The sequence below is a fragment of the Fundulus heteroclitus genome, chromosome 6, assembly GCF_011125445.2.
Source record: "Fundulus heteroclitus isolate FHET01 chromosome 6, MU-UCD_Fhet_4.1, whole genome shotgun sequence".
In the NCBI taxonomy this organism is placed as follows: domain Eukaryota; kingdom Metazoa; phylum Chordata; class Actinopteri; order Cyprinodontiformes; family Fundulidae; genus Fundulus; species Fundulus heteroclitus.
The window spans coordinates 8,568,069-8,591,755 of record NC_046366.1 but is presented as its reverse complement, the minus strand read 5'-3'; the positions used below and the strand labels follow the sequence as shown (position 1 = coordinate 8,591,755).

Sequence of the window (23,687 nt, the reverse complement as noted above, 5' to 3'; positions counted from 1 at the left end):
TTATCAATTATCAATTTCCCTGTCCCAGCCTCTGTAATTTTTAAATGTTTTTATTTTTTATTTTGTTTCTGACATTCTATTTTTATCCTTTTGTACGGTGACCTTGAGTGTCCAGAAAGGCGCCTTTTAAATAAAATGTATTGTTATTATTATTATTATTGTTAACAAGGTGACGACAATAAAAGACTGTATGCAGAGCAGAAAGCCATAACTGTACATGAGATAGAAAAGAAGTTCCTGAAAGTACTTTAATGATTTAGGCACAACAGATGGGTTCACTGGATCAGCATAATGCTGAAAGCGCTTTTCCAATCCAATGTTGTACACTGGCAACGAGCTTCTCCAAGTCCATCTTTCTGGTAGCAGCAGTGGATTAGTCAGACAGGTGCTGGTTTGACCTTCCTCAGTCCTCGAGGTCAACATCCAACATGTTGCCTCATCAGTGCATGTTTTTGAACCTCTCATCCTCACCGCTGTCTCAATCTTAAAGAGCATTGCTGCAACGTGTGAGCAGCAATCAGCCACACCAGCCATGCAGGTACAATGGGCAGAATCCACCTTGCCATTTGCATCAAGAATAATCCAGGGCTTTAGCTGGAACCTCACTGAGCTGCTGGGAGAGCAGATCCTGGGCATAAATAGATGTGCAACTATAGAAACAAAGAGGACAAAGAACAGAAGAACAGCCATATAACAGCAATGTTTCACCAAAAGAACTTAGTCTTTTTGTTCATATCGAAGCATGTAAAACAGGAGTAATGTTTATGTTGTTAGCAGTGTTCATAAAAGGTTATTTATTGTGCAAAACATTTCATTATTTCTCTTTCGTCAAGTGTCTCAGAAAGAGTAAAATTGTCTTGAATTCAGATGAGAGTTACAATAATAACATAAAACACATTAAAAACTGAGTCCAGCCATGTATGATAAGAGCGAAGCAGACATATTATGGACTGTGAATATTCCCTGGTTCATGAATAAACATATATTAACCGATAAGTCCCTAAACATTTTCAACATAAATGCAGAGTGGATGCCAGGCTTCAAAATGAAAACTAACTCCAAAGACGAGACAGAAAGCAAGCTCAGCTTCTGAGAATGGTGGTGGGCGGTGGCAGGTCATGTAACTCCTTTGTCCAGTTATCTTATATCGATCAATCCCACCGAGCTTGGAGACTTTTTTTTTAATTATTGCGAACCTTCGGAGCAGGGTCTAGCTTTTCTTGATACAGTCCATCACCTTCCTCTTTGGTACAGCCCCTTTCCAAGCACTTTCACAGCACAGCATCAGAAACAGCAATGTAAACAAAAGCCGTCGTCCCGGAAAATAGCAACCGCAGCCATTGCATTGCAAAATCACATACTCTTTCAAGCTGTCTGCAAACCCAACACATCCATCACCCAAAGAACACCATCCCCATAGTGAAACATGGTAATGGCAGCATCATGCTGTGGCCATGTTTTTCAGAGTGGAGGAAAAGCTGTATAGTGCTAATAAAAGGGATGTTCTTAAGCAAAACGTGTCTCGGGTTGCCTGTGTTCTGAGACTAAGACAGAGCCTTCCGGTAGGATAATGAGCCGAAGCACACTGCTAAAGCAACGCTGGAGTGGTTTAAGGGAAAACATTTAAATATGTTAGAAGGGTCTAGTCAAAGTCCAGAACTCAATCCAACTGAGAATCTTTGGCCCCATGGAGAGAATCTGTGGAAGTTGAAGATCACTGTTCACATGCAAAAAACCATTCAACATCAAGGAACTGGAGCAGTTTGCTTGGAGGAATGAGTAAAAATCCCATTGGCCAGACATGGCGAGCTCAAAGAAACTGATCCAAAGACATTTACAGCTGTTACTGCCACAAAAGGTGGCTCTGAACAGTTATGACTTTAGGGGGCATCAAGCTAGTTTTCTGGGTTTTTTTTTTTTATTTTTTTTTTTATTTTTTTTTTTTTTTTTTGCTTCACAATAAAAAAAATAATAATGTTGTAATCAGGTTCTGTAAATACAATGGTGCTAGCTATCCAACAATCCATTTTTATTCCAGGTGGTAATAGAACCAAAAATGAAAAATGCCAAGGGAGATGAACACATTTCCAAGGCACTGTAAGCTGCTGTGAATTTTTTTTTATTATTATTATTCCACTTTCAGGACTCACAACCTCTCTTTTCTCTGCATAAAAAATCATATTGTTTTTAAATTGCACACTAAATGTCAGTGCGTTGTGACTGTCAAATTCCTTGACAGTACACACAATCATGGTCAAATTACACTGATTCAGAGAAATTCTGCTCCTTACAAAATCCCGAGGGGTGTGTCTAGCCATCAGTTTATGACTTTGAACACAAGTGCACACTAGCAAGTGCACCTCTTACCGGTTTAAAAAAAAGGAAGATTTTGGAGTCGCCTATAGTCAGTGTTTGGAGCTTAAATCTGATGACCGGAAACGGACTACGCATGCCGAAACACAGAAGAATGTGTCCAAATACAACAAAGAAGTCTAAGAAATCTGTTGTGCTTTCAAGGTCAGTTGCAGAAGAATCAAGTGAGAATGCGCTCATCTCCACCCACCAACACAACGCGAAACGCACCTGGTGACACGCACGTTCACTTAACGCGCACGCCTTATGAAACATCCCATCTCTGTTGCTTTTAATTTCACGTTTTGTAACCCCCTCTCTATCTCCAAGTCCTGCCTGGCGTCTCCAAGTGCATCTCTGCTGTCAGTGGATTCCGGGCAGGCTTCATTAGTCGTCACAGGGAGGCAGCGCCGTGACTCATGCCTGCGTAAAGAGACCAATGGGCAGCCTCAACCCCACATATAAATAACGAATAAAAGATATTCTTGAGAGACGAAAGGGTCAACGTGCGCACGCCTGGATGGGATTATTTTAGTGCGCTCCGTCAATGGACTGCTTCTTGTCGTGCACATTATTCAGTTAGTGCGTGGAGTCGATAACCTGTGCGCCTGTGAGCCGGTAAGACCCGTTCCCTTTTCTGTCCTTCATATTTATTGGGATCCAGATATAGCCTCAAAAACAGGCAGCTGACAGTTTGATCATTCTCGGTCGTTTTTGTTTGTTTGTTTCATATAAGTAATATAGATGTAATTAGAATATACAAAAAGTACTTTTGCTATTTGAAAGAATATAATCCCAGAACATTCTGTTGGTTTTCCTCAGACCTTTATGACATTGTCATTTTTCAATTTGAAATGTCGTACTGATCCTATAAGCAAATTGGTTTTTAATAGAGAAAAATTAAGCTAAATAAAGTCGTCTTTTTTTCTGTCATTATGTGTGCTCCTTCGAAAACAGCAACTGGTGCGAGCGCTGTGGATATTCGGAAATAAAGCGCAGATTTTTTTTTTCCATACCGAAATGTAAGAAAAAAACATTAAGGGTGATTTTTTTTTTTTTTTTTTTTTTTTTACAAAACCTCACATGTATTAAAATAAGTAAGACCGTTCCAAATATGAGGTTAAAACGTATAAGTTCTCTCGGTCTTATTATGAACTGTTATTATCAATGTTGTTACAAATGAGGTTGCTGGCATTGGAGATAAAAACGGCTCGTTAAACCTTTTTGAACAGCCATGCAGGAATCACATTAACCCGAAGGTCTGTATCTGATGATAGGCGGCTGTCCTGTTTATGCCGAGCGCAGTTCTCTTCCAGCTGCGCGTCTTGATCAATGCGCATACCCGGCTTGGCCTTTAGAAATCAATTTCCTGATCAGATCTCATCTCACCCTGCTGTGAAACTCGGACGCGCTCATTCTGGATGCATGTTTTCAGACCCGCAGCCTCTCTCACCGCTGCGTCGCTCTGTTTGCAGTGAACTGTCACCAGATAACGGAGAAGCGATGGCGACGTCTGAACCCAAAACCACCGAGGCGGACCAAGACCCCAACTCGGATAATTTGAGACCCCCGTCTGGAAGTAGGTCCACACAGCGCTCATCCGTATGATGACAAGGCGACTCAGTCTGTATCCCCTCTTTCAAAGTTACCCTCAAAGCAGACACCAGGTTATGACAGCCCCTTGATGCCTTGCTAAAAGGCACTTCTGAACCCAGTCACCCCCCGCCCCCTCTTTTTCTCCCTCTCTCTCCACTAACCTCAACCTCTCAGATGAAAGCAGTCTTGCCCGGGCCATTTGCTGCGTGGGCTCCGTCGTTAATCATCCCGGTTAAAAACAGAGCCATTACAGCAGCCTGTCGCTGTCTGGCGGATCAGCAGTGCGCGCCGGACAGCAGACAAGGCTGAAATGACGCTCCATTAAAGCCGTCTGAACGACACTTACGCCTATAGGTAACATTCTGATAATGTAGTATTCGTCTTATCCTCCCTGCTGATTTGACACTTTAGCTTTTTTTTTTACATTCTTGGAGGAAATCTCATCCATCCGTGTTTTATCTGTGGCGTCTTGATATTTTAAACGAATATTTCCCAGTAAAGGCTAATGTTAACGTTTTTTATAGGATAATCATTTTCCCTCCAATTTTCCAGAAATGCCTATACATTAACCCGGGGGTTAATTAGTCACATTCAGTGTTTGCCGCATATACATAATCGGCTGTATTAGAGTGCACATTTAAGCAGCCATCCGCACTGCAACGCAGGGAAAAAATAATAACAGGGTGTTGTCCTCTTGAGCTCAGCCAGCCGGCAGACACAAAGAGCCAGTCCGGGGGCAGTGAACCAGTATATGGCATTTTCTCTTTTTGGTTTTATTAAACGAAACATTTCGGAGTGGGATTTATATGTGTGGCCTGTGGGCGTCAGTAACCGTGCCTCAACCCCCCCCCCCCCCCCTCACATTTATTCCCAAAGTGAATTAGTACTCCCCCCTCCCAAAAAAAAAAAAATAAAAAAAAAAAAGACTCACTGAAAAAATATATAAACTAAAATCTATCTATGTTTTGTCTGATAATTTGCACTCTGCTGCTGCTGGATGTTGCCATTGCTGCGCTCCATCTCACGCCTGGCGGCTTGTGTCTGTGCGTGCGTGTTTGTGATCGTGGTAAACGAGATTGCTCTAGATGAAAAAAAAAAAGAAAGAAGAAAATAAAACATTTTCCTTCTGCTGTTTTGATTTGTCTGGCAAATATTGTGATCAGACACATGCAGGCGTTCACTCTGAGTTTGCGGTTCATGCTTCTGGCTTCCACCAAACTGCTGCCTCACCTTGCATGTCGTTCCCGCTTGAGCGCACCTTGTGCACTAATAAAACGAGTTGTAGGAGTTTCCTCAATAAAAAAAAAATAGACCAAACCCTTTGCAGTACTTTTGGGGTAGATTTTAATCAATATTCATGATTGGAATTTTTTTCCTCCTTGAGTATAGAAACCTTTCCTTGGCAAGCAGCACAGCTGAGACTCTTCCGCATGCTAGCAAGTTTGGCATTAGCATTAGCACAGCTGCTAAGCTGGCTAAAGCCTGAATGACCTGAAATTCATGCCCCAACACGCAAATGTTCACAAGTCATATAACGTTTCGTCAAAAAAAAAAAAAAAAAAACAATAACAAACAAACAAACCAAAAGATCTCCCCAAATAAAATGTCTGACATTAGCGTTCGTACTTTCGCTAAGCTAGTTGTAGCACGATCCAAACTGGGATTCCTGTTTTTAACACAAGCCTTATGGCAGCTCTTACTGCTTTATTTATGTCTAATGTGCACACAAACCCAGCCTGATCATCCTCTCCTGAACGCCCCACTCAATGGATGAGAATAAAAGCATCTGCAATTTAATTCTAATCAAAATATCCAGGAAGGATTTGTGACCAAAATAAAGCACCTAATTATGTTATACAATTTAACCGCTATCAAGCATTGCTTCTATATAACACTTGCTTGAAATTTAAAGGGTTAAACTCAATATCCCCCATCATTTTATTGTATTTGTTTTTTTTACAGTGTAGGCTTTGAGATGCGCTGTTTAGATTTCTGTTTCCAGCTGGCCACAGGCTTTCCAAAACCACGCACAAGCTCGTTCCAGTCCCAGACCCCACTGTGTTGCACTCAATTAATTTCTCGTCCGTGGGCTCATTTCACGGGTGTTAAATCCAGCCCGCCCCTTGGCTGGGTGTATGAGCCGGCGTGGATGTGCTGCTCGGTCACTATCGATTGAAACTAAATCGGAAATTATATATATATATATATATATATATATATATATATATATATATATATATATATATATATATATATATATATATATATATATATATACTCCTCTCCCCCTATAATAAAAAGCCGTTACGGCATTAGGGGACATCGTTAATGGCAAATAATCAATAGGCTTCAGTGTATTAAAAATAAAAATAAAAACATGGGACAAGATGGCTTGCCTGAACTGGCCAGGAGCCGTCAGCTTCACGCTTCCGCTGCGCTCAGTGTGCGCTCCTCCACCACCATCAGCATCTGCACGGCCTGCACGAAACGCACCACACGCACACGCTCCCAGACAAATCTCAAAAACATTCATTCTGTTTTAGCCAACGAATATGCATGGATGCACGGATGCACACGGAAACTGGGGATGAAGATCTGCGGTAAGTTGTGGTTTGAGCACATGTCAGTCATTTCCTGTCACGATTTCATCACCTTGTGAGACTCTCATCAGGGGGGTAATGTTTCATTTCCTATCGGACGTGTCATTTGTGGACAATTTCACATAAAAAAAAAACAGCGATGTTGTGCCATTCTTTTTCTACCGCCAACCGCTCATCATTACCTTTGCTCCATTTATCGGCCTTCTGAAATGCAGGCCATTGTTTAGAGCTGAGCTGCTCGGAGCAGGCCGCTCCGCGCCGCTGTCACTTTGCGTTTCCATCTCCCAAATGTCAGCGGGCATTAGCCCCTGAGGTGCGGTGATGATAGCCCCCACAGCTCGGCCCCTGACCGCCGTGTCCTTCCCTCGCTAACAACGGAGAAGAAAACCCCTTTGGACATGGCCGGGAAAAATAAAGCCCTAGAATTAAATGTTTTTCGTTTGGTGAAGGTGGCATTATTTATTTCAAGCAAAACATCTGCTGCTTTTTGTGACTTGTAATAAGCCGGGGATGATGTTGATTTGCCAAATGGAGATGAACGTAATCAAACGGATCGTTATTGACCTGTTTTGTCTCACCACAAATCAATTAAAGGCCTCAGGAAGTGCGATGCGCCCTTGGTCTTTTATTATTATTATTATTATTTTGTTTCGTGCCTTCTTTTTCAATTTATCCTTTCGACTTTGATAAAGACATGTCTTGAGGGCAGGTACAGTGAATGCCACAAAGACATATTTGAAAGCTCATAGCTACTATTTTGCGCCCGCAGATTAAAAAGTGCGGAACTTTTAGGCTACAGGTTTTTGCGCATTTAGCTGCAGATGGATACTTGGCGGAAGGGGAGGGTGTGGACCTGATTTTGAGGCTGAACGTAGAGCAGGCCTTCCCCCGGCCGTGCTCAAGCAGATGGCCTCGGGACTTTGTTCATCCGTCATTAACCCAGGAGTTCGCGTGGGCATCCGAGGCGGTGTACCCAGACGGCCCTCCTGCAGTTGCGCTCCCCCCGGGGGGACAGGGATCGGCTGTGACGTCACTGGATGAGACGCTCCCTCCCTTCTCCCGCCCTCACGTCCCCGGGCGCGTATCGCCGGCATATTTAAGTTTGACCTGCGCACACCAGTTAGCATTTCAGATGATTCAGATCATATGAAGCATATTAGCACCAAATGCTGATAGCAGACTCTTTTTTTTATTTTTTTAGGGCATTCATCGTCTCAGATTGTGGTGGCATAGCTCATTACGTTTATCCTTCTGTTTTCATATAGCTACCTTTATTTTTTATTTTACTTTATTTTTGTCTGAGTGTAATGGAGGTGTTCGGGGATAACTCCTTCTCTGCGCCGTGCAACGCTTTAGGTTTCCTGCAGAAGAACAACAGCCTGGAGGAGAGAGGGCGGCTCGCGGGCCAGAAGAACCTGCTCTCGTGCGACAACAGCGACAGAGACGCGCGCTTCCGCCGCACGGAGACCGACTTCTCCAACCTGTTCGCCCGAGGTGAGAGAGACGTCTGCGGGAGCGACACCTGGTCGTAGTTTCACAGTCGCCCGCCTAAAACAGAACTTTTAGTCAGATGAAAGTGTAAAAGAGTTTTCAGAGAATTTAAATGGCCTGTCGCTCTTATTTATATATGGGTTTTATCTTTCTCATTTAAACTGTCGTTAAACTGTAAGTCAACAGGTGTTCGCAATGAGTTAAATTCATTGAGTATGTACATTTATATCTGTTTTGATTGCTTTTGTTTGGCCAAGAAACACGAATAACTAGCTTAAGTAAAAAACAGTTAGTGTTATTGATGTCTGGGTTCACTTGGGAGGCAATTTTCCACGCTTAAATTTGATTCCAATATGGATTATCCGCAGTCCTGAATATATAACCATGGTCAAACTTCAGCTTGAATATTATGTATTCACATAATACAATTTCTCGATTCCTAAACATACTCAAAACAAAACACGCACAATGTGGACAGGTTAAACCTGGACAGAATTAAGATATGTGTGCAAAATAGCCTACCGTTTTTGTAATTGTGAAACATTTATTATTTGTGAACATTGAAAAATATGATTTACAGTTTTGTTTCTTTACCTTAGACAGGGTGGTCTTCTACAGAAATCTGCAGTGGACATGTCAAACCTGGACAGAGCCATCTGGCACAAATTTAGTAGAGATTGTAAAAAATAAAAAATAAAAAAATTAAATAGAGTTTGTGAAACCTTTATTCAGTTTGTCAGAATCCAGAAATGGGAAGTTATAAAGGTGCTTGGCTTCGCTGGCACCTTAAATGGGGCCCATCTGGAAATGCAAGGCAAATCCTGGATTATTCTACACTGATAACAGATTTTCTAAAATATAGTATGTGATTTTTTTTAAACCATTATCCTTTTTATATATGGGGTTCGGCTTTAAAACAGTTATTCAACACTAATGACAGGTTCTATAAAATATAGTTTATTACTTTTTAAACTTCTTTCTATTTATGAAAACTGGAGAAAAATATGTTAAGGCCTTTTGGGTTTCATTGGGATCTAGCTTGAAAGCTATTTTGTAAACAGCCAAAAATCCTTATAATTGCCCTTTTCTAGTTTAGGTGTGAGTCTTTGAAGTATTTTAGATTTTAAGATTTTCAGAACAAATATAGGGCAGATTTATTTATTGCAGTAAAACAACCATTTAGTCTAGCGCCATGATGGATGGTAAGTTCAACATTATTGTGTAACAGCTAGGCTGCATTGAAATGTCTCTGGGTTCTTTGACTAAAAACAAGTGTCTACAATATCTCAACCTTTACCGCCCAATGCTCAGTGGTCACTTGGGTCTAAAGGGAAAAGCTACAGGAACAATCCCATCTATCCCTGAGTTAAAATGGAGTCAGTTTTTCCTTTGAGAGTTTCGTCCTGCTATCGTGGGAAATGTGGAATGTGCTGTTTTCACATAGGCCTTTAGCTGGCTTTAAGCCATTTGACATGAACCAGCTTTAAATTACAAGGTCAAACAGAGAAACAAAAATGTAGACCTTTAACTACAATTGCATTTGATCATGTTTAAATAATATCAAAACATTTAAATAAATAGTTTAAAATGGCTTTGTAGATTTAAAGAAGGCCAACTATTTGAAATCAACCCCGAAACTTTATTTCCACTAACCTTCCCCTTCCACCTCTTAGACCTTCTGCCAGCAAAAAATGGAGAGGAGCCCACCTTACAGTTTTTGCTGGAGGTTGTTGACATCCTCACAAACTACATCAAGAAAACCTTTGACCGCTCCACCAAGGTCCTGGATTTCCACCACCCTCACCAGCTGCTGGAGGGCATGGAGGGTTTCAACCTGGAGCTGTCTGATCAGCCCGAGTCCCTGGAGCAGATCCTGGTGGACTGCAGGGACACGCTCAAATACGGCGTCCGCACTGGTAAGCAAGGAGTCTATGTGATGACACAGGACAGATATAATTTTACGCGGTTGCATAGGCACGATAATATCAAATGTCTAACAGTATACCCAAAAGCTTGCTAGAATATTATTGGTCGACCAGTGCCAATTAGATCTGGCTATGAAATGTTTAACCCTATTGAAAGCTTTAGATGCGTATTTATATTTCTTGAGAATTGAGAATCAGAAAAAAGGAGTTTGTTGGCTATAAAGACAGACTACTACCCTATGTGTTTTCCCTTGCAATTCAGTTGACACCCCCTCCATTTCCCCCATGACTTATTAAACCAAATGTAGCCTGAGGGGGATCCTAACGTGGGCTGTTTCATGCTGTTAACACAACAAAGCTCAAACTGTCCCCTGGGTTTTACCCCTTGCTTGTTCAATCTAGCTTCGATGTTTTCTCTCCTTTTAAAACATTGCGAGGAGGGTTTGGGGGTTTCTTGTGTGGGGGCTGATGTGGAGCTCTCCGCGGTGCTGAAAGAAAAAGCAGCTCGTTTCTCTCCCTTGTTGGCAGCAGCAGAGTACCAACAGTGTTGACAACAGAATTATGTCAACATTTTTTTCTGTTGTAATACTTAGAATGCAACTGTTTAATATGTTACACGTGTAAAGCTCTAGTGTTCTTGACTGCGCGTTGACTGCAGGCTTATGTTGGCTGTATTTTAGCAACGTGCAGTTTAAACAGCTGTCATATAACAGCAGTGCAGATCCTGCATACTAAATGTTTCTGTCAGATATCTTGCTGTCATGGTTAACTATTGGAAGTTTGAACTTTCTAACAAAGAGGAGATTTCCTGTTTATTCAGTTTTTGTTTTTCCACTAAAATCATAATCACATTGTCTCCAGAGCATTTTATAGTTTCAGTTCAATTGTTTGCTCTGTGTATAAAATCCAGTGCAACCCACTAATGCAGCATGTTTATTTGTTTAGGCCACCCACGGTTCTTCAACCAGCTATCTTCTGGTTTGGACATCATTGGTCTTGCAGGAGAGTGGCTCACTTCTACTGCGAACACCAACATGTAAGTCACACAGAAGACAGGCCTCTACTTGTCCTTGAGCAGACATAGTTATCTGTCACGTTGGGATATCCTGTTTAAAGACCACTGGAAATAGCCTCTGGTCATTATGATATTAGGACATATTTACGTGGGTCCCATGAGCTCCCTACACCACAGGTCCCAACAAACACAAGCTATGTTATATAAAGTGCTTTGTTTGTCCTGTTAAGACTTTGTATTGACAGATGCAGGGCTCCCGCTCTGCTGCTGTGCATATCAGAGGCTGCCATGCCCCAGGGGTGGTTAGATTGCATATTGATCTAGTCTTACATGGTGGCCCAGTCGGATCGAGGGCACGAACCACATCTGCCTTAGATGCTCTTAACACTTACACATACACTGATAAGAGCTCTAAAACAGGATAAGTAACACCAGGGTGATAATTAAAAAACATATTCCTTCTTATAAAATATATTATTAAATCTACCATGTAAATAAAAAATATTAGTAAAATTATTTTTAAAGCATTGTTTTACACTTGTAATTCTATACCACAGTCATGTCTAACAGTTTAATTAATAATTTCCCTTTACTTTGCCTTCGGCCTATGCATGATGCATGAAATCACTGAGTTAAAGGAGCAAACTTGCTTGACCCCACCACGGCACCAAATAAAAATTACAAAAGATCTCCGCCTCACTATTGACTCTCATCTCTTGTCCGTTCTTGTTCTTCTTGACCCGAGTGCAGCCTTCAAACCATCGATCCTTCCAGCCTTCTTGAAAACTAAACTCATTTGGCATTTCTGGTATCCCTTTAGACTGGTTCAGTTCATATCTCTCTCGCTGCCCAGTTCACTCAACTTCAGTCTTTTTATTCTCAGTCTTCCCCCGTCTCTACCGGTGTGCCCCAAGGTTAGGTCCTTGGGCCCCTCTAATTACTCATTTGCCTTCTTGTCCTAGGTCACGTTTCGTGAATATTGGCATCCATTTTCATTGTTAGCTGAGGACACCCAGTTATACTTGTCCACCAAACCAAACTCCACACTCCCACCCTCCAACCTCATTAATTGTCTCAGTGAACTCAGTCACTGGTTTTCCTATAATTTTGTCAATAAAGAAGAGCTCATCCTTGTTGGCGCAAAAACTCTCTTTCCAAATCTGATTGCTTTCTTCTCCCACTCAACATTTCTTTGATTTCCCCTTCGCCTCAGGTTAATGCTGGGTGTCATCCTCTACAGCACACTTTCCTTCACATCACATATCAGTAATGTCACCCGATCTGCCTATTTTCACCTACGCAATATTCTCCATTTCTCTCTCACTTGTCAGTCCACTGCCACTCTTGTCCACAGTCTTGTGACATCCCAGATTGACTACTGCAATTCCCTTCTTTTTGGTCTCCCCATTAAAACCCTTCTCAAGTTATAGAGGGTTCAGAACTCAGCCATTCGTGTCATCAGCCAAACCCCAACAATCACATCACTCCTGTCCTGCAGCAGCTTAATTGGCTCCACGTCAAGTCTTGTATCATCTTCAAAATTCTTCTACTCACATTTAAAGCCATTTACGATCTTGCTGGTAGGGGTGGAAACCTGCTCCCTTTGATCAACCTCCTCTCTTCTCCTCTCTGTGCCATCTGCCCGTCTTACCACCATGGGGTACAGAGGCTTCAGTTGCTCTGCTCCTCAACTCTGGATCTCTCTGCCCTCTGACCATCACTTCTCTCTCGCTGTTCAAGTCTGGTCTAAAACACATCTCTTTAGATTAGCGTATCCCTCTTTACCTTTCCTTGTGTATAATTTAATCTGTAAACTTTGTATAATCTTAAATGTTTGCTTTTTGATTTTTGGCATTTAACTGTACAGTGTCTTTGAGTTTCCTTAAAGGCGCTTCTAAATAAAGTTTATTTATATTATTATTATTATTATTATTATTATTATTATTATTATTATTATTATTATTATTATTATTATTATTATTAAACATCCATTAATCCATTGTCTATACCCACTTACCTGCACAGGGTCGTGGGGTGGGGGAGTGATGCCTGGTGATCATTGGGTGAAATGCCTGGCACAACCTGCACAGGTTACCTGTCCATCGCAGGGCAACATAGAGACATACAGGACAAATAACTAAGAACACGCACACACTCAAACCTAAGGGCAAGTGATCAGTTAATCTAACATTCATGTTTTTGGACTCTGGGAGGAAGCCAGAGTACCCGGAGACAACCCACACACACACGGGGAGAACACAGGACTGCCAACTGCGTTACTTTCCCAGAACAAACCAATAAACAATCCATATCCAATCCATATAAAAACGGAGATCTACTCCATTTGTACCTCTCAAAGGAGCAGACAGTCAGTTCATATCCATGCAGACAATGGAGCCAGAATGAGGATTTTGACCACTGCACATATGGTTCTTGTCTAATAACAGGAGGAGCAAGTGTATAGTCTGCAAGTAGGTTGGGGTCTACAAAACCAAAGTTGGCATATTATTGGTGGTATCCTAACGAAAAACCTATATCTAAAATTCTGATGCCTATTTCTTACTTTATTTATTTAGAATAGCTTAAATTAAAGCCATTCAGGTAGTAAACTAACAACAAGTTTAAAAGTTAAGCTTAAATGGTTCAAATGTAACTGCTACCAGTGGCGGTGTGGCAGTAATTATGACACAGAACCAGCTGTAGGCAGCCGAAGGAAAGAATATCTGCAACGTTAATACATTAATCACCAGAAAGCTGCAGCACTATATTAATTCATTTTTCCAAGCATCGTCTTAGGAAATGACCTCTTCCTAAACCTACTTTCTCTCCCATCTCATCTACTGGTTGGAAGAATGCCCCAAGAGACTGGGCCATTGACTTTCAGCACTCAAACACACCTCCATAATGACACTCGCACATTCACACACAAGCTCAGGCTGTCCCAGATTCAACAGCAAGTCTTTCCAGTCCATTGACTGCCGGCTCATTGTGAGCTGGTCTTAGCAGATAGGCCAGCTGGGCCCCACACTGACACACAATGTCCTCGGGCTACACAGAAAGCCCCACTACTCTGTAGAAACTGGCTGCTGCAGTTTCCTGCAGCGTCCTCATTCTGGCTCCATTGTCTGCACGGATATGAACTGACTGTCTGCTCCTTTGAGAGGTTGAAAGTAGTGTAGTGTGGGGTCAGAGGGCTAGTCACATACAAACACACCGTTGTGCACAAAATCATCTAAACACGCACGCATGCACACACCGCATGCCCTTGATGATGATAATAAGGGCATTTAGGGGCTGTCTCTGGGGACAGGCAGGTGACTGAGGGGTAATTTTCACCCTGAAAAGACCAATGATTGGCTCTGATTGTGATAATGATCACCATTATTGTCATTACAGCATGAAATGAATCAGAGAGAAGGAGAATTTTAAAAAGGTGCATCAGTTTTGTCCCTTTGTGCTGTGGCAGGGATTGGTTTTAGATGCAGAGAAAGTGAAATATTGTGGAGATTAAATATATGAGCTATTTCCTTTGATAATCCCAACGTGTCAAAGAAGGCTGTGATCTTGGTGTCTTTGTCATCTTTGCAGCTTTGTCCTTTGTTGATGTAGATGAAAGTCAAAGCCCATGAATCATAAAATGTAGACACATGTATTTAGGAGCTGATGACATAATCAGCACCTGCCTCCAAAAACTAGACGTTTATGGACACCTTTTTAATGACTCTTCAAGGTGTGGCCGTCCTGTTTATTTAGCTGTTTTGCCCACGGGTCCAGTCCAAATTTAGCCCAAACAATTATCTGGAAAGTCAGGCTTAAATAACTCATTTAATGGACTCCATCCACCATCTATTATTGAGACACCAATGGTCGTATTTATGTGGATTTCTCTTCAGGGTCTTTTATATGTGCTTTAAATGGATGCCAGCGTCGTCTTTTTATGTCTGTTCAATAAAACTTTGCTTGCAGGCCTCACCACAAAAAAAACAAACAAAAAAAAACAATGTCTCTCTTTCAACCTTTTCATGCCTCCTCTGTCCTGTTTCTGTATGATCTTTACAGGCACAACATTTACAGAGCTGTGGTCGTTTCGCTACTTACCATTTCTTACATTTTGTAGTTGCTGTTGTTTCATACCCGATTTCTTCCAGTATGGAATGGTGATGGATGTTGTTTCATAACGACCATGCATGAATTTCTACCCTTGTTGAACTAAACCAAACAGGAGCCAGAACCAGAATAAATAAGAATACAGTCTTATGCCGTTTTGTAATGATATACAACTTAAAAAAATTCTACCGCACATGAGATTTTGACATTTGTCTCTTTATAATTACTCTTTATAATTACTTCATTATTACTTACCGTCAATGAAAAAATAAAACTGACACACAATGGTTTAAGTACATGTTTGGTGTGCTGAAAGGTGCAAAATGGAAGTAGATTTGGATGAAATGATACCGCATGGGTAGAAAACAGGGGAGGCTCCATTGTCTGCATTACATTATAAAAGATATTTACGCCTCTGTTAATCTTTATGACAGAAATACAGAGAAATGTTTATTTATACTCAACGGTCTGAGTACTCGGGTACTTGAATACAAAATGAGGGTGCAAACTGGTGGAGGGCCCAATTAACCTGGAGCCTCATTCACACCACCCAGCTCTCTCCCTTTTGTTGCCCTCTGTTACAGTTTCTTTCAGATCCTTGCTTTGATAACAGCCCCTGTCCCCCCCCCCCCCCCCCATACACCCCCAGAGCCTTGCTGCTCTTTTCTGCACGAATACCACAGTGTTGCAGCTCTTTAGAAAAAACCCGGCTAGATCAGGGAAAGGAGAGGCTAGTTTCGCTGCGGTGGAGTGGCGGCTTCAGTGATGTGTTGTGTAACTGGCCTCTTTATAGGCGTGGTAGGCAGGGTCTGTCCTGAGGCAGTGTGTGGGAAATGGCTCTTCCCTTAGCAAAGAAACCAGAAGTTCATGCTTGCGTGGAAAAGTTAGCTTTGTGTGTGAAATTTAACCTACTTTAGGCTCTCAAGGTTTTTTTTTTCTCTCTTTTGTTGTTGGTGTACCTGTCCTTTCATTCTATCTTTACCTAACCAACATTGAGGTCGTGTCCACACCTTTTTCTATTCTTTTAATTTTGATTCAGACTTTTCTTTATTTCAGGGCCAACCAGGGCTGTTATCTCATTCAAACATCCTCTCTCCTCCTTTCATTCACACATCCCCACGCGCTCTTCCACATTCAGGCTCTTTCAGCCGTCGCGTTGGCCCCATCCTGAGCAGTCGCTGAGATGGGCAGGACTAAGAGATAGCCATCAGGGCTTTGTGTGCTCTAATTAAACCTCTCAGTGATTTCAGAAGGCATTTCAATATGAATGTTTGCGGATTGGCTCCTATCAGGAACTTTTTAATTAGCCAAGTCAGCTCTGGCCTGTGTGCATGGAATTATACAAAGACTAATGAAAACAATGGAAAAGATGTGTAGGTGCGAACAGCGGCGTGTCTGTTTGGAGCCTCACATCCGCAAGCGTTGCATACCTTCATCCGTCAAATGTTTCCAACAAACAATAATGCATCGTCTTGATAACGTGATGTTATGATTGACAGGTTCACCTATGAGATCGCTCCGGTGTTTGTGTTGATGGAGCAGCTGACTCTGAAGAAGATGAGAGAGATGATAGGCTGGCCAGGCGGAGAAGGAGACGGCCTCTTTTCCCCAGGTCAGTTCATAAATCACTGAGCAGATGCGTGTTTTTAAAGGATCCTAACAATACCGCCACTACATGCTGAATGTGTGGTTCTGCTCAGAGGTTACATACATTCATCTTGGGCAGGAATGTTCAATATTTATTTGTGCGGAGTGGTAACCATTCATTTCCATGTTTGATTATCCTACAGAAAAAAACTTCAATCATTTAAAAAAAAAAAGAATTGAGTACACAACTTTGAGGATGTTGGGGATTTTCGATGATTCAAAAAGGGTCAGTATTATACGTACAAGCTCAATTATGATCAAAGATTTAAGCCCCAAACTATTCCAACCTCCAGCAGATTTAGATTTAAAGTGATCTTTTCACTTTTACAAAATATTTATCCCCACTGGCAGTGGTATCAATGTGTTAGAATGACACATTTTGAATCTTGAAGAAAACCTGTGAAGGGAGCTAAAGATTTGGGGGAGGGCAAGGAGCCCAAACAGCTGGTCAACAAAGCATTTGATTGCTGTAATGCCAATAAAGGCCCAGATAATTAAGAATGTCTAAATCATTTTTGACATTCAAGTTTTGGTTTAAAAAAAATATTGATATAAAAACAGATTTTTCCCTCAGAAATCATTCCACTTTTATTGTCCCATTATCTTTCATAAACAAATAAATGGTTGAATAAAAATAACTTTAAATCTAAGTCTAATTTGGAGCGTGACTGATTGCCCTCCATGATATTCTGTTACTTGACCCCTAACAAACTACGCCTCATTCAAACAGCTTTTGTAGCCATCAGGCATCGTGTATAATTCTAACTAGATATTTGGACTCTCTTCCTGGCAGGATCTATAGAGATAATTAGACTGGTCGGGTTTCCTGGCAGAGACTCTGTTTTTAAGCCTAGAGCATAAACTTTCCACAGGACTGAGGCCGAGGCATTAGAAAAATCCAACAAGGATCCAGATCAAAACTAGTTTCAATGTGTTTGAGGTCATTGTTAATCTCAGGGATAGATTGTCTTGAGGGGATGTAAAAGGTTTTGGAGATATTCCTCCTCATTTATTAGATTTTACTGGTATGCTCCACTTTGTACAAAATACCAGCAAAACGGCCTCATTCTGCCACCTTCATGCAGCTCAGTGTTTTCTGTACTGGACTTTTCAGAAATCATTACTTGTCATTGTGGCCAGATACTTTGATCCTTGTCTCGTCCTTGCAGAAATCTTTTCTCCAGAAGCTGTTTGGCCTGTCCTTGTGGGCAGCTGGAGCTTGAAGCAAGGGCTTCTTTCCTAGTGCATGACTGTATAAAAGTTGCTGTCCCACAATTTTTGCTTTTAAAAAGTGTGTTTAATTATCATTCTAAGCTTAAAAAATAATTATTCAGATGCTTCATTAAAGGTTTAAAAATGTTTATGATAGGGATGTACGTTTATGATGGGTGCATGTAGACGTCTGACTGGAACGTTTTTCTGGGTGTCGAGGGTTCTCTGCTGTGGGACTAATTGGCCTTTTCTTTATTGATAGGGGGCGCTATCTCCAACATGTACAGTGTGATGATCGCTCGCTACAAGTACTTCCCTGAGGTCAAGACTAAGGGCATGTCTGTTGCTCCTCGCCTCGTCCTTTTTACATCTGAACACGTACGTCACCATGTCCGCACGTATATTGATTCCAGTCGCCTCAGACTCACACCTCTGGAGAACTCTTTCAGTTTTCAGTTTGGACAGGATGAAAATGTGTTTAATCCAGTTTGAAGTTCACCTTCTGAAAATCTAAAACATAGTTCAGATTTATTCATGAAGATTTCATTAGCTAAAATATTCTAAAAAGGTTTTCAAATGTGTGTTGATGATGTCAAGAGTTAATACGCATAATAACGATGTATGTCGCTTAGTATCTGCAGTGAGGCTTTGGCACTGCATACAGGGCAATCTTGATGAATTAGAATATCATTGAAAAGTCCTTTTATTTTAGTCGTTCAATTTCAAAGTTAAAACTTACTAAATAAATAGAAGTTTCTGCAGTTTCTTGGTGAATGCCCATCCTGAGGAATTGCACATTTAGTTATATCACTGCGAACAAGACAAAACTCAACAAGCAGTTATCTCACAAAATGTCCAACCTTCCTTGAATACAGCTGTTTGATCAAAAATGAAAACTTTTGTCTAATGTGTGTCCCTGCAGAGCCACTACTCCATAAAAAAGGCCGGAGCTGCTCTTGGCTTTGGGGCTGAAAACGTGATCCTGCTGAGCACAGACGAAAGGTTTGTGGGCGATTGCTGATCACCTGTAAAGCTACAATCTTGACTAAAAAACATAATCTATAAAATCAGTTGCTTAAAACCAAAGATAAAATCTGTTGCTGTTTTACATGTTTTCAGAGGGAGAGTCATACCTGCAGACCTAGAGGCTAAAATCATTGATGCAAAACAGAAGGTTTGTACCCTTCTTCCTTTTCATTCTATCTGAATTTTTGCATACTTTTCTGTTTAACCCATATTTTGCACCGTGTGTAATATGTATGTCTCTGCAGGGTTGTGTGCCGTTGTTTGTGAATGCCACAGCTGGTTCCACTGTCTACGGTGCATTTGATCCCATCAACGAAATTGCTGACATCTGTGAGAAGTACAACTTATGGCTCCATGTTGATGTGAGAAGCTAATTGTTATGTTGCTCTTGTGTTTGATAGTAACAGGTTTATAAAATGTCCATCCACTCTTTAATGGTATTTTCTGACTCCTCAGGGTGCCTGGGGCGGTGGACTTCTGATGTCTAGGAAGCATCGCCATAAGCTAAGCGGAGTTGAGAGGTAAGAGAGCATGGGGAAACGATGGCGCCCCGTAATTCAGTCGAGGCTTTTCAGCCTTTAATGAAATATGTATTCAACACTGCAGGGCCAACTCTGTCACATGGAACCCCCACAAGATGATGGGCGTCCCCTTACAGTGTTCTGCAATCCTAGTCAGAGAGAAGGTACAAACAATGAATATTTTGGACCTTTATATCTTATTAATAATCACATATGTAGCATTGCTTTATGTAAAACAGTTTTTTATAGCATTTCCAGCTGAGGTGGAGAGGGAGACATGCTGAAAGGTGTGCACATTGCTTTCCTCTGCAGGGAATCCTAGCCGGCTGTAACTCCATGTGCGCCGGCTACCTCTTCCAACCAGACAAACAGTATGACGTCACCTACGACACAGGCGACAAGGCCATCCAGTGCGGGCGGCACGTTGACATCTTTAAGTTCTGGCTCATGTGGAAAGCCAAGGTGAGATGGCCGGAGAGTGGTTAATCCAACAGGAATAGGTTTAATGTTGGTGTGAAGTGTTTGATAATGTCCATTTCTTTACCCCTAAACCTTGGTTGAATGGCGTTTCCCCTCAGGGCACTGTTGGCTTTGAGCAGCACATTGACAAGTGTTTGGACCTATCTCAGTACCTGTACAACAAGATCAAGAACAGGGAGGGCTTTCAGATGGTGTTTGATGGAGTGGTAAGCGTCAGCAATTTTGTTTTTAAGTTATACGTTATTGTTGAATTCAAAGAAAACGTCTGAAAGCTGCTAAAAATAAAAGCAATGTGACTTCTTTAATTTGACCTTTGACTGAGCTATAAAACCAGACTAATGGCTGGTGTATTTACCGTGTTTGCAGCCTCAGCACACAAACGTTTGCTTCTGGTACGTTCCACCAAGCCTGAGAGGAATGCCCGACAGTGAAGAGCGGCGAGAAAAACTCCACAGGGTAAATTTCCCATTGTCAGCTTTTTATTTACTGTCCCTATCCTAATTATTCATATCCCATGATCCTTTTCACATTTCTTCTCATTATAAATGCAAACTCCAACCTGTGTCAATGGGATTTTACACAAACTTGTGTATAATTGGATTCTCCAATTTTTTTACAGAGAAGTATCTAAAAATGGTTGTGGGATTTTTGTACCAACCCACTGATATGTCTAATTAAAACCCTATGCAACCAGTTGCCTTTAGTGGTCACTTAATTAGTAACTTCAGTCCCCTTAGCGTAGTTTAGTCTTACTATAAATCCAGCTGTTCTCAGAAGATCTTGGAGGTTTGTTGGAGAACATTGGCAAATAAACTGCATCATGAAAACCAGGGAACACAGTAGACAGGTCAGGGCTACAGCTTTGGATGTATTTAAAGCAGAGTCAGGTTCTAAAACCATGTCCCAAGCTTTGGACATCTCAATGTTCAATCCATCGTCCAAAAATGGAAAGAGTTTGGCACAACTCCATCCTACCAGAACATGGGGTCCACCTAAACAGAACGGCTGGCAAGGAGAGCATTAATCAGAGAAGCGGCCTAAGGCCCGTGGCAACTCTGGACGAGCGGCTGAAATCTACAGCCAAGGTGGAAAAATCTTACAACAACACAGTTATTAGCCGTGCAGTAAACAAATCTAGGGTAGGAGGAATCCTGTTGTTGAAAGACATCTACAAGAAGACCGGTCACTTTCCATCAGGACAATAACCTAGACACATGGCCAGAGCTGCAGTGGAATTGCTCAGTTTAGTGCATTTTCATATTTATAGGTTGTTTAGTAATTAGGCGACTCCTTAATTGTTCAGATTTCTAAATGTAAAACAATAGAAAACCCTGTTTATTATTTTCACTTAGCATTTTGGCCATTGTCATTTGTCTGAGCATCTCCTGCTGTGAGACTCTGTCCAACTGGCTAACTATGACATTAGCATCTAAAGTGCAAGATCATAACATTTGCAATATATTAGCCAACAATTATTGCACTCCAAAGTGTTCTTTGGGACACGACTTATCTCCACACTGAAACTGCCATGACATATGCGCCATATATTGTGTAGCCCTGCTGGTGGGAATGCTTTTACAACATAGGCGGCGTCTCTCCGGTTTGCTTCATGCTAACTTGCTGTTCCTACTCCACCAGGTGGCGCCAAAGATCAAGGCCATGATGATGGAGTCGGGGACCACCATGGTGGGCTACCAACCCCAGGGCAATAAAGTCAACTTTTTCCGCATGGTTGTGTCCAACGCCGCTGCCACCCAGTCCGACATCGACTTCCTCATCGATGAGATTGAGAGGCTCGGTCAAGACCTGTAGTTCTTTGTTAATCAGACAGCAAACTGGGGATTCATGCCTCGAGTCTAAAAAGTAAAAAAAAAAAGCCAGTCAGGTGAAACATTAGCAGTGCTCCAGAAAGAGAAATGATATAGTCTGGTTTTGGTTCTTTTCATCCAGTAGTCGTTTCCCTGAAGCGTCCTAAATGTTTCAGCAACTGATGAGAAACAAGTAATGAGGCTCACAGGTCCCCATAGTAGACAAAATAAATCAGCTGCATCTGAGTTCTCCAGGTACACAAAGTGTAACTAAATATACCTGATCTGTGTGTGATGTGGAGTCTTTTAATATCTATATGTGAACGTGTTATTACGGCTCTTGTTCAGAGACATTGGTCTTTTCCAGTTGCGTGTGTGTGTGTGCGGGTGTGTGTGTGTGTGTGTGCGGGTGACTGTGTGAGTGTGTGTGAAGACTGTAAATAACAGAAATGGGGCAAAAAAGCACAAAACAATATGCTTAAGTATCATGACATAGTTTTGCTGTAATCACACATTTGCTACTCAAACTGGACTCATGGATGCTTCATGATGTATATATGCAGTTAATATTTCATTTGTGTGCACCAGCATATTTGCCTTGAACTCCGAAGGCAGCGTGTGTGCAGGTGTCTTCTTGTGTTACATATTAAAGGCTAAGACACTAAAGCTAAAGCAGAAGATTTTACACCCTGCAGTCTGCAGTATCTACCCCTCATGAGGACGAGTTGTAAGGCGAAGCAGGCGTCATGATCTTGTGAAAAAGCTTTGCTTTGTTTAACGCTGGCTCGCTTGTTCCGTGCATTCACGCAATACCCATCAGTGAGTATAAACATTGATAGTAAAAGGAATATTTGCTTGAATAAGAATACATTTATTTCAGTTCCACTGTTGGCAGATTCAGCTATTTTTAACAGTAGAGTTGTCTTTATCTATTACACATTGCTACATTTGTAAAAGTAAGCATCGGACTAAAGTAAAATTTATTTATATTGATGTTGTCTGCCAAAGAAAGAGAACCAGGACCAGAGCAATCGATTTCGTTTGTGTGCAACTTCCTAGATTCTAGATGTTTGTAAAAGGCTATTTGTTGACCTTAAGGCACAATGCAATTTCTACTTCTTGTTTATTTCTGCGAATGAGTCTTTTTTTTCCTGAATGTTCTGAGATGAAGGATTGGCCTTTTGATGAGATTCAGAATGAATATTTCTATAAAATCTTCTGGCTGTGGTGCCAGTCTTATTTTAGAAAGAAGCACAAGGATGTGAGAATGTACTCTGGAAACTGGGACGAAAGTTATGCATCTGTTTGAACCCTAATGCATTTATTGTAGTATAGTGTATTCACTGTAATACATATTACTGTTATTCTCAGTGTTACAGGGGCCAAGTGAAATATCTTGTAGGAGGGTTGCTGTTCTTGTCTTTGCACAATCTTCACCTTTCTTTCTTCCATTGTAAATGGATGTGTAATGTATAAGATATATGTTAACGGTATATTTATGGTCATTAAGGACCATATGTGAACAGCACAACTGCATATATAATAGTTAAGGTTATCTGTGTACTGGATGTTACCAATGACTCTTGTATGTGGCCAGTCTGAATTTTAATGAAGCCAACTACAAGGGAATGTTTCCCTTAAGGTACTCAGAAGGCACTTTAGCAAAAATTAAACTGTTATGAAAAATTATATTAAATAAAGTCTATTAAATGGGAAAAAAAATCTTTTGTTTTTTCTATCTTAAAGCCAGAATAATAATAAAAAAACTGATGTGACACATTCCAATTAAGCACCTGTAGAACAAATAATTATCCAACATATCATTATACAACTCGTCAGAGGCCTAAAATAGACTTCCTGACTGACACACACACACACACACACACACACACACACACACACACACA

At 41.2% G+C, this 23,687-nt stretch overlaps 1 protein-coding gene across 3 annotated transcripts; it reads left to right on the top strand.

The window, feature by feature from the left end:
- The first annotated feature begins 2,588 nt into the window (after window positions 1–2,588).
- LOC105930239 (glutamate decarboxylase 1) lies at window positions 2,589–23,466 on the top strand. 3 transcript variants are annotated; one of them, XM_012868343.3, is made up of 17 exons: window positions 2,589–2,970; window positions 3,788–3,931; window positions 6,492–6,548; window positions 7,905–8,042; window positions 9,713–9,955; window positions 10,910–11,000; window positions 16,586–16,698; window positions 18,208–18,323; window positions 18,868–18,947; window positions 19,065–19,119; window positions 19,217–19,333; window positions 19,428–19,492; window positions 19,578–19,656; window positions 19,805–19,954; window positions 20,071–20,178; window positions 20,339–20,428; window positions 21,611–23,466. In XM_012868343.3, exons 2-17 carry the CDS (start codon window positions 3,856–3,858, stop codon window positions 21,782–21,784), a joined length of 1,752 nt encoding a protein of 583 aa, XP_012723797.2. In that variant the 5' UTR covers window positions 2,589–2,970; window positions 3,788–3,855; the 3' UTR covers window positions 21,785–23,466. The 3 variants fall into 3 exon arrangements, with proteins under 3 accessions (XP_012723797.2, XP_021175109.2, XP_021175111.2); XM_021319434.2 differs by having other exon boundaries at window positions 2,590–2,970; window positions 3,828–3,931; XM_021319436.2 differs by lacking the exon at window positions 6,492–6,548 and having other exon boundaries at window positions 2,590–2,970; window positions 3,828–3,931.
- The last annotated feature ends 221 nt before the right edge of the window (window positions 23,467–23,687 follow it).

Coding starts and splice junctions, on each gene's coding strand:
- LOC105930239 (XM_012868343.3), top strand. CDS start 3,856: ATGGCGACGTCTGAACCCAAAACCACCGAGGCGGACCAAGACCCCAAC. Junction 16,699..18,207: donor AGACGGCCTCTTTTCCCCAG/GTCAGTTCATAA, acceptor CTTTATTGATAG/GGGGCGCTATCTCCAACATG. Junction 19,493..19,577: donor AAGCTAAGCGGAGTTGAGAG/GTAAGAGAGCAT, acceptor TCAACACTGCAG/GGCCAACTCTGTCACATGGA.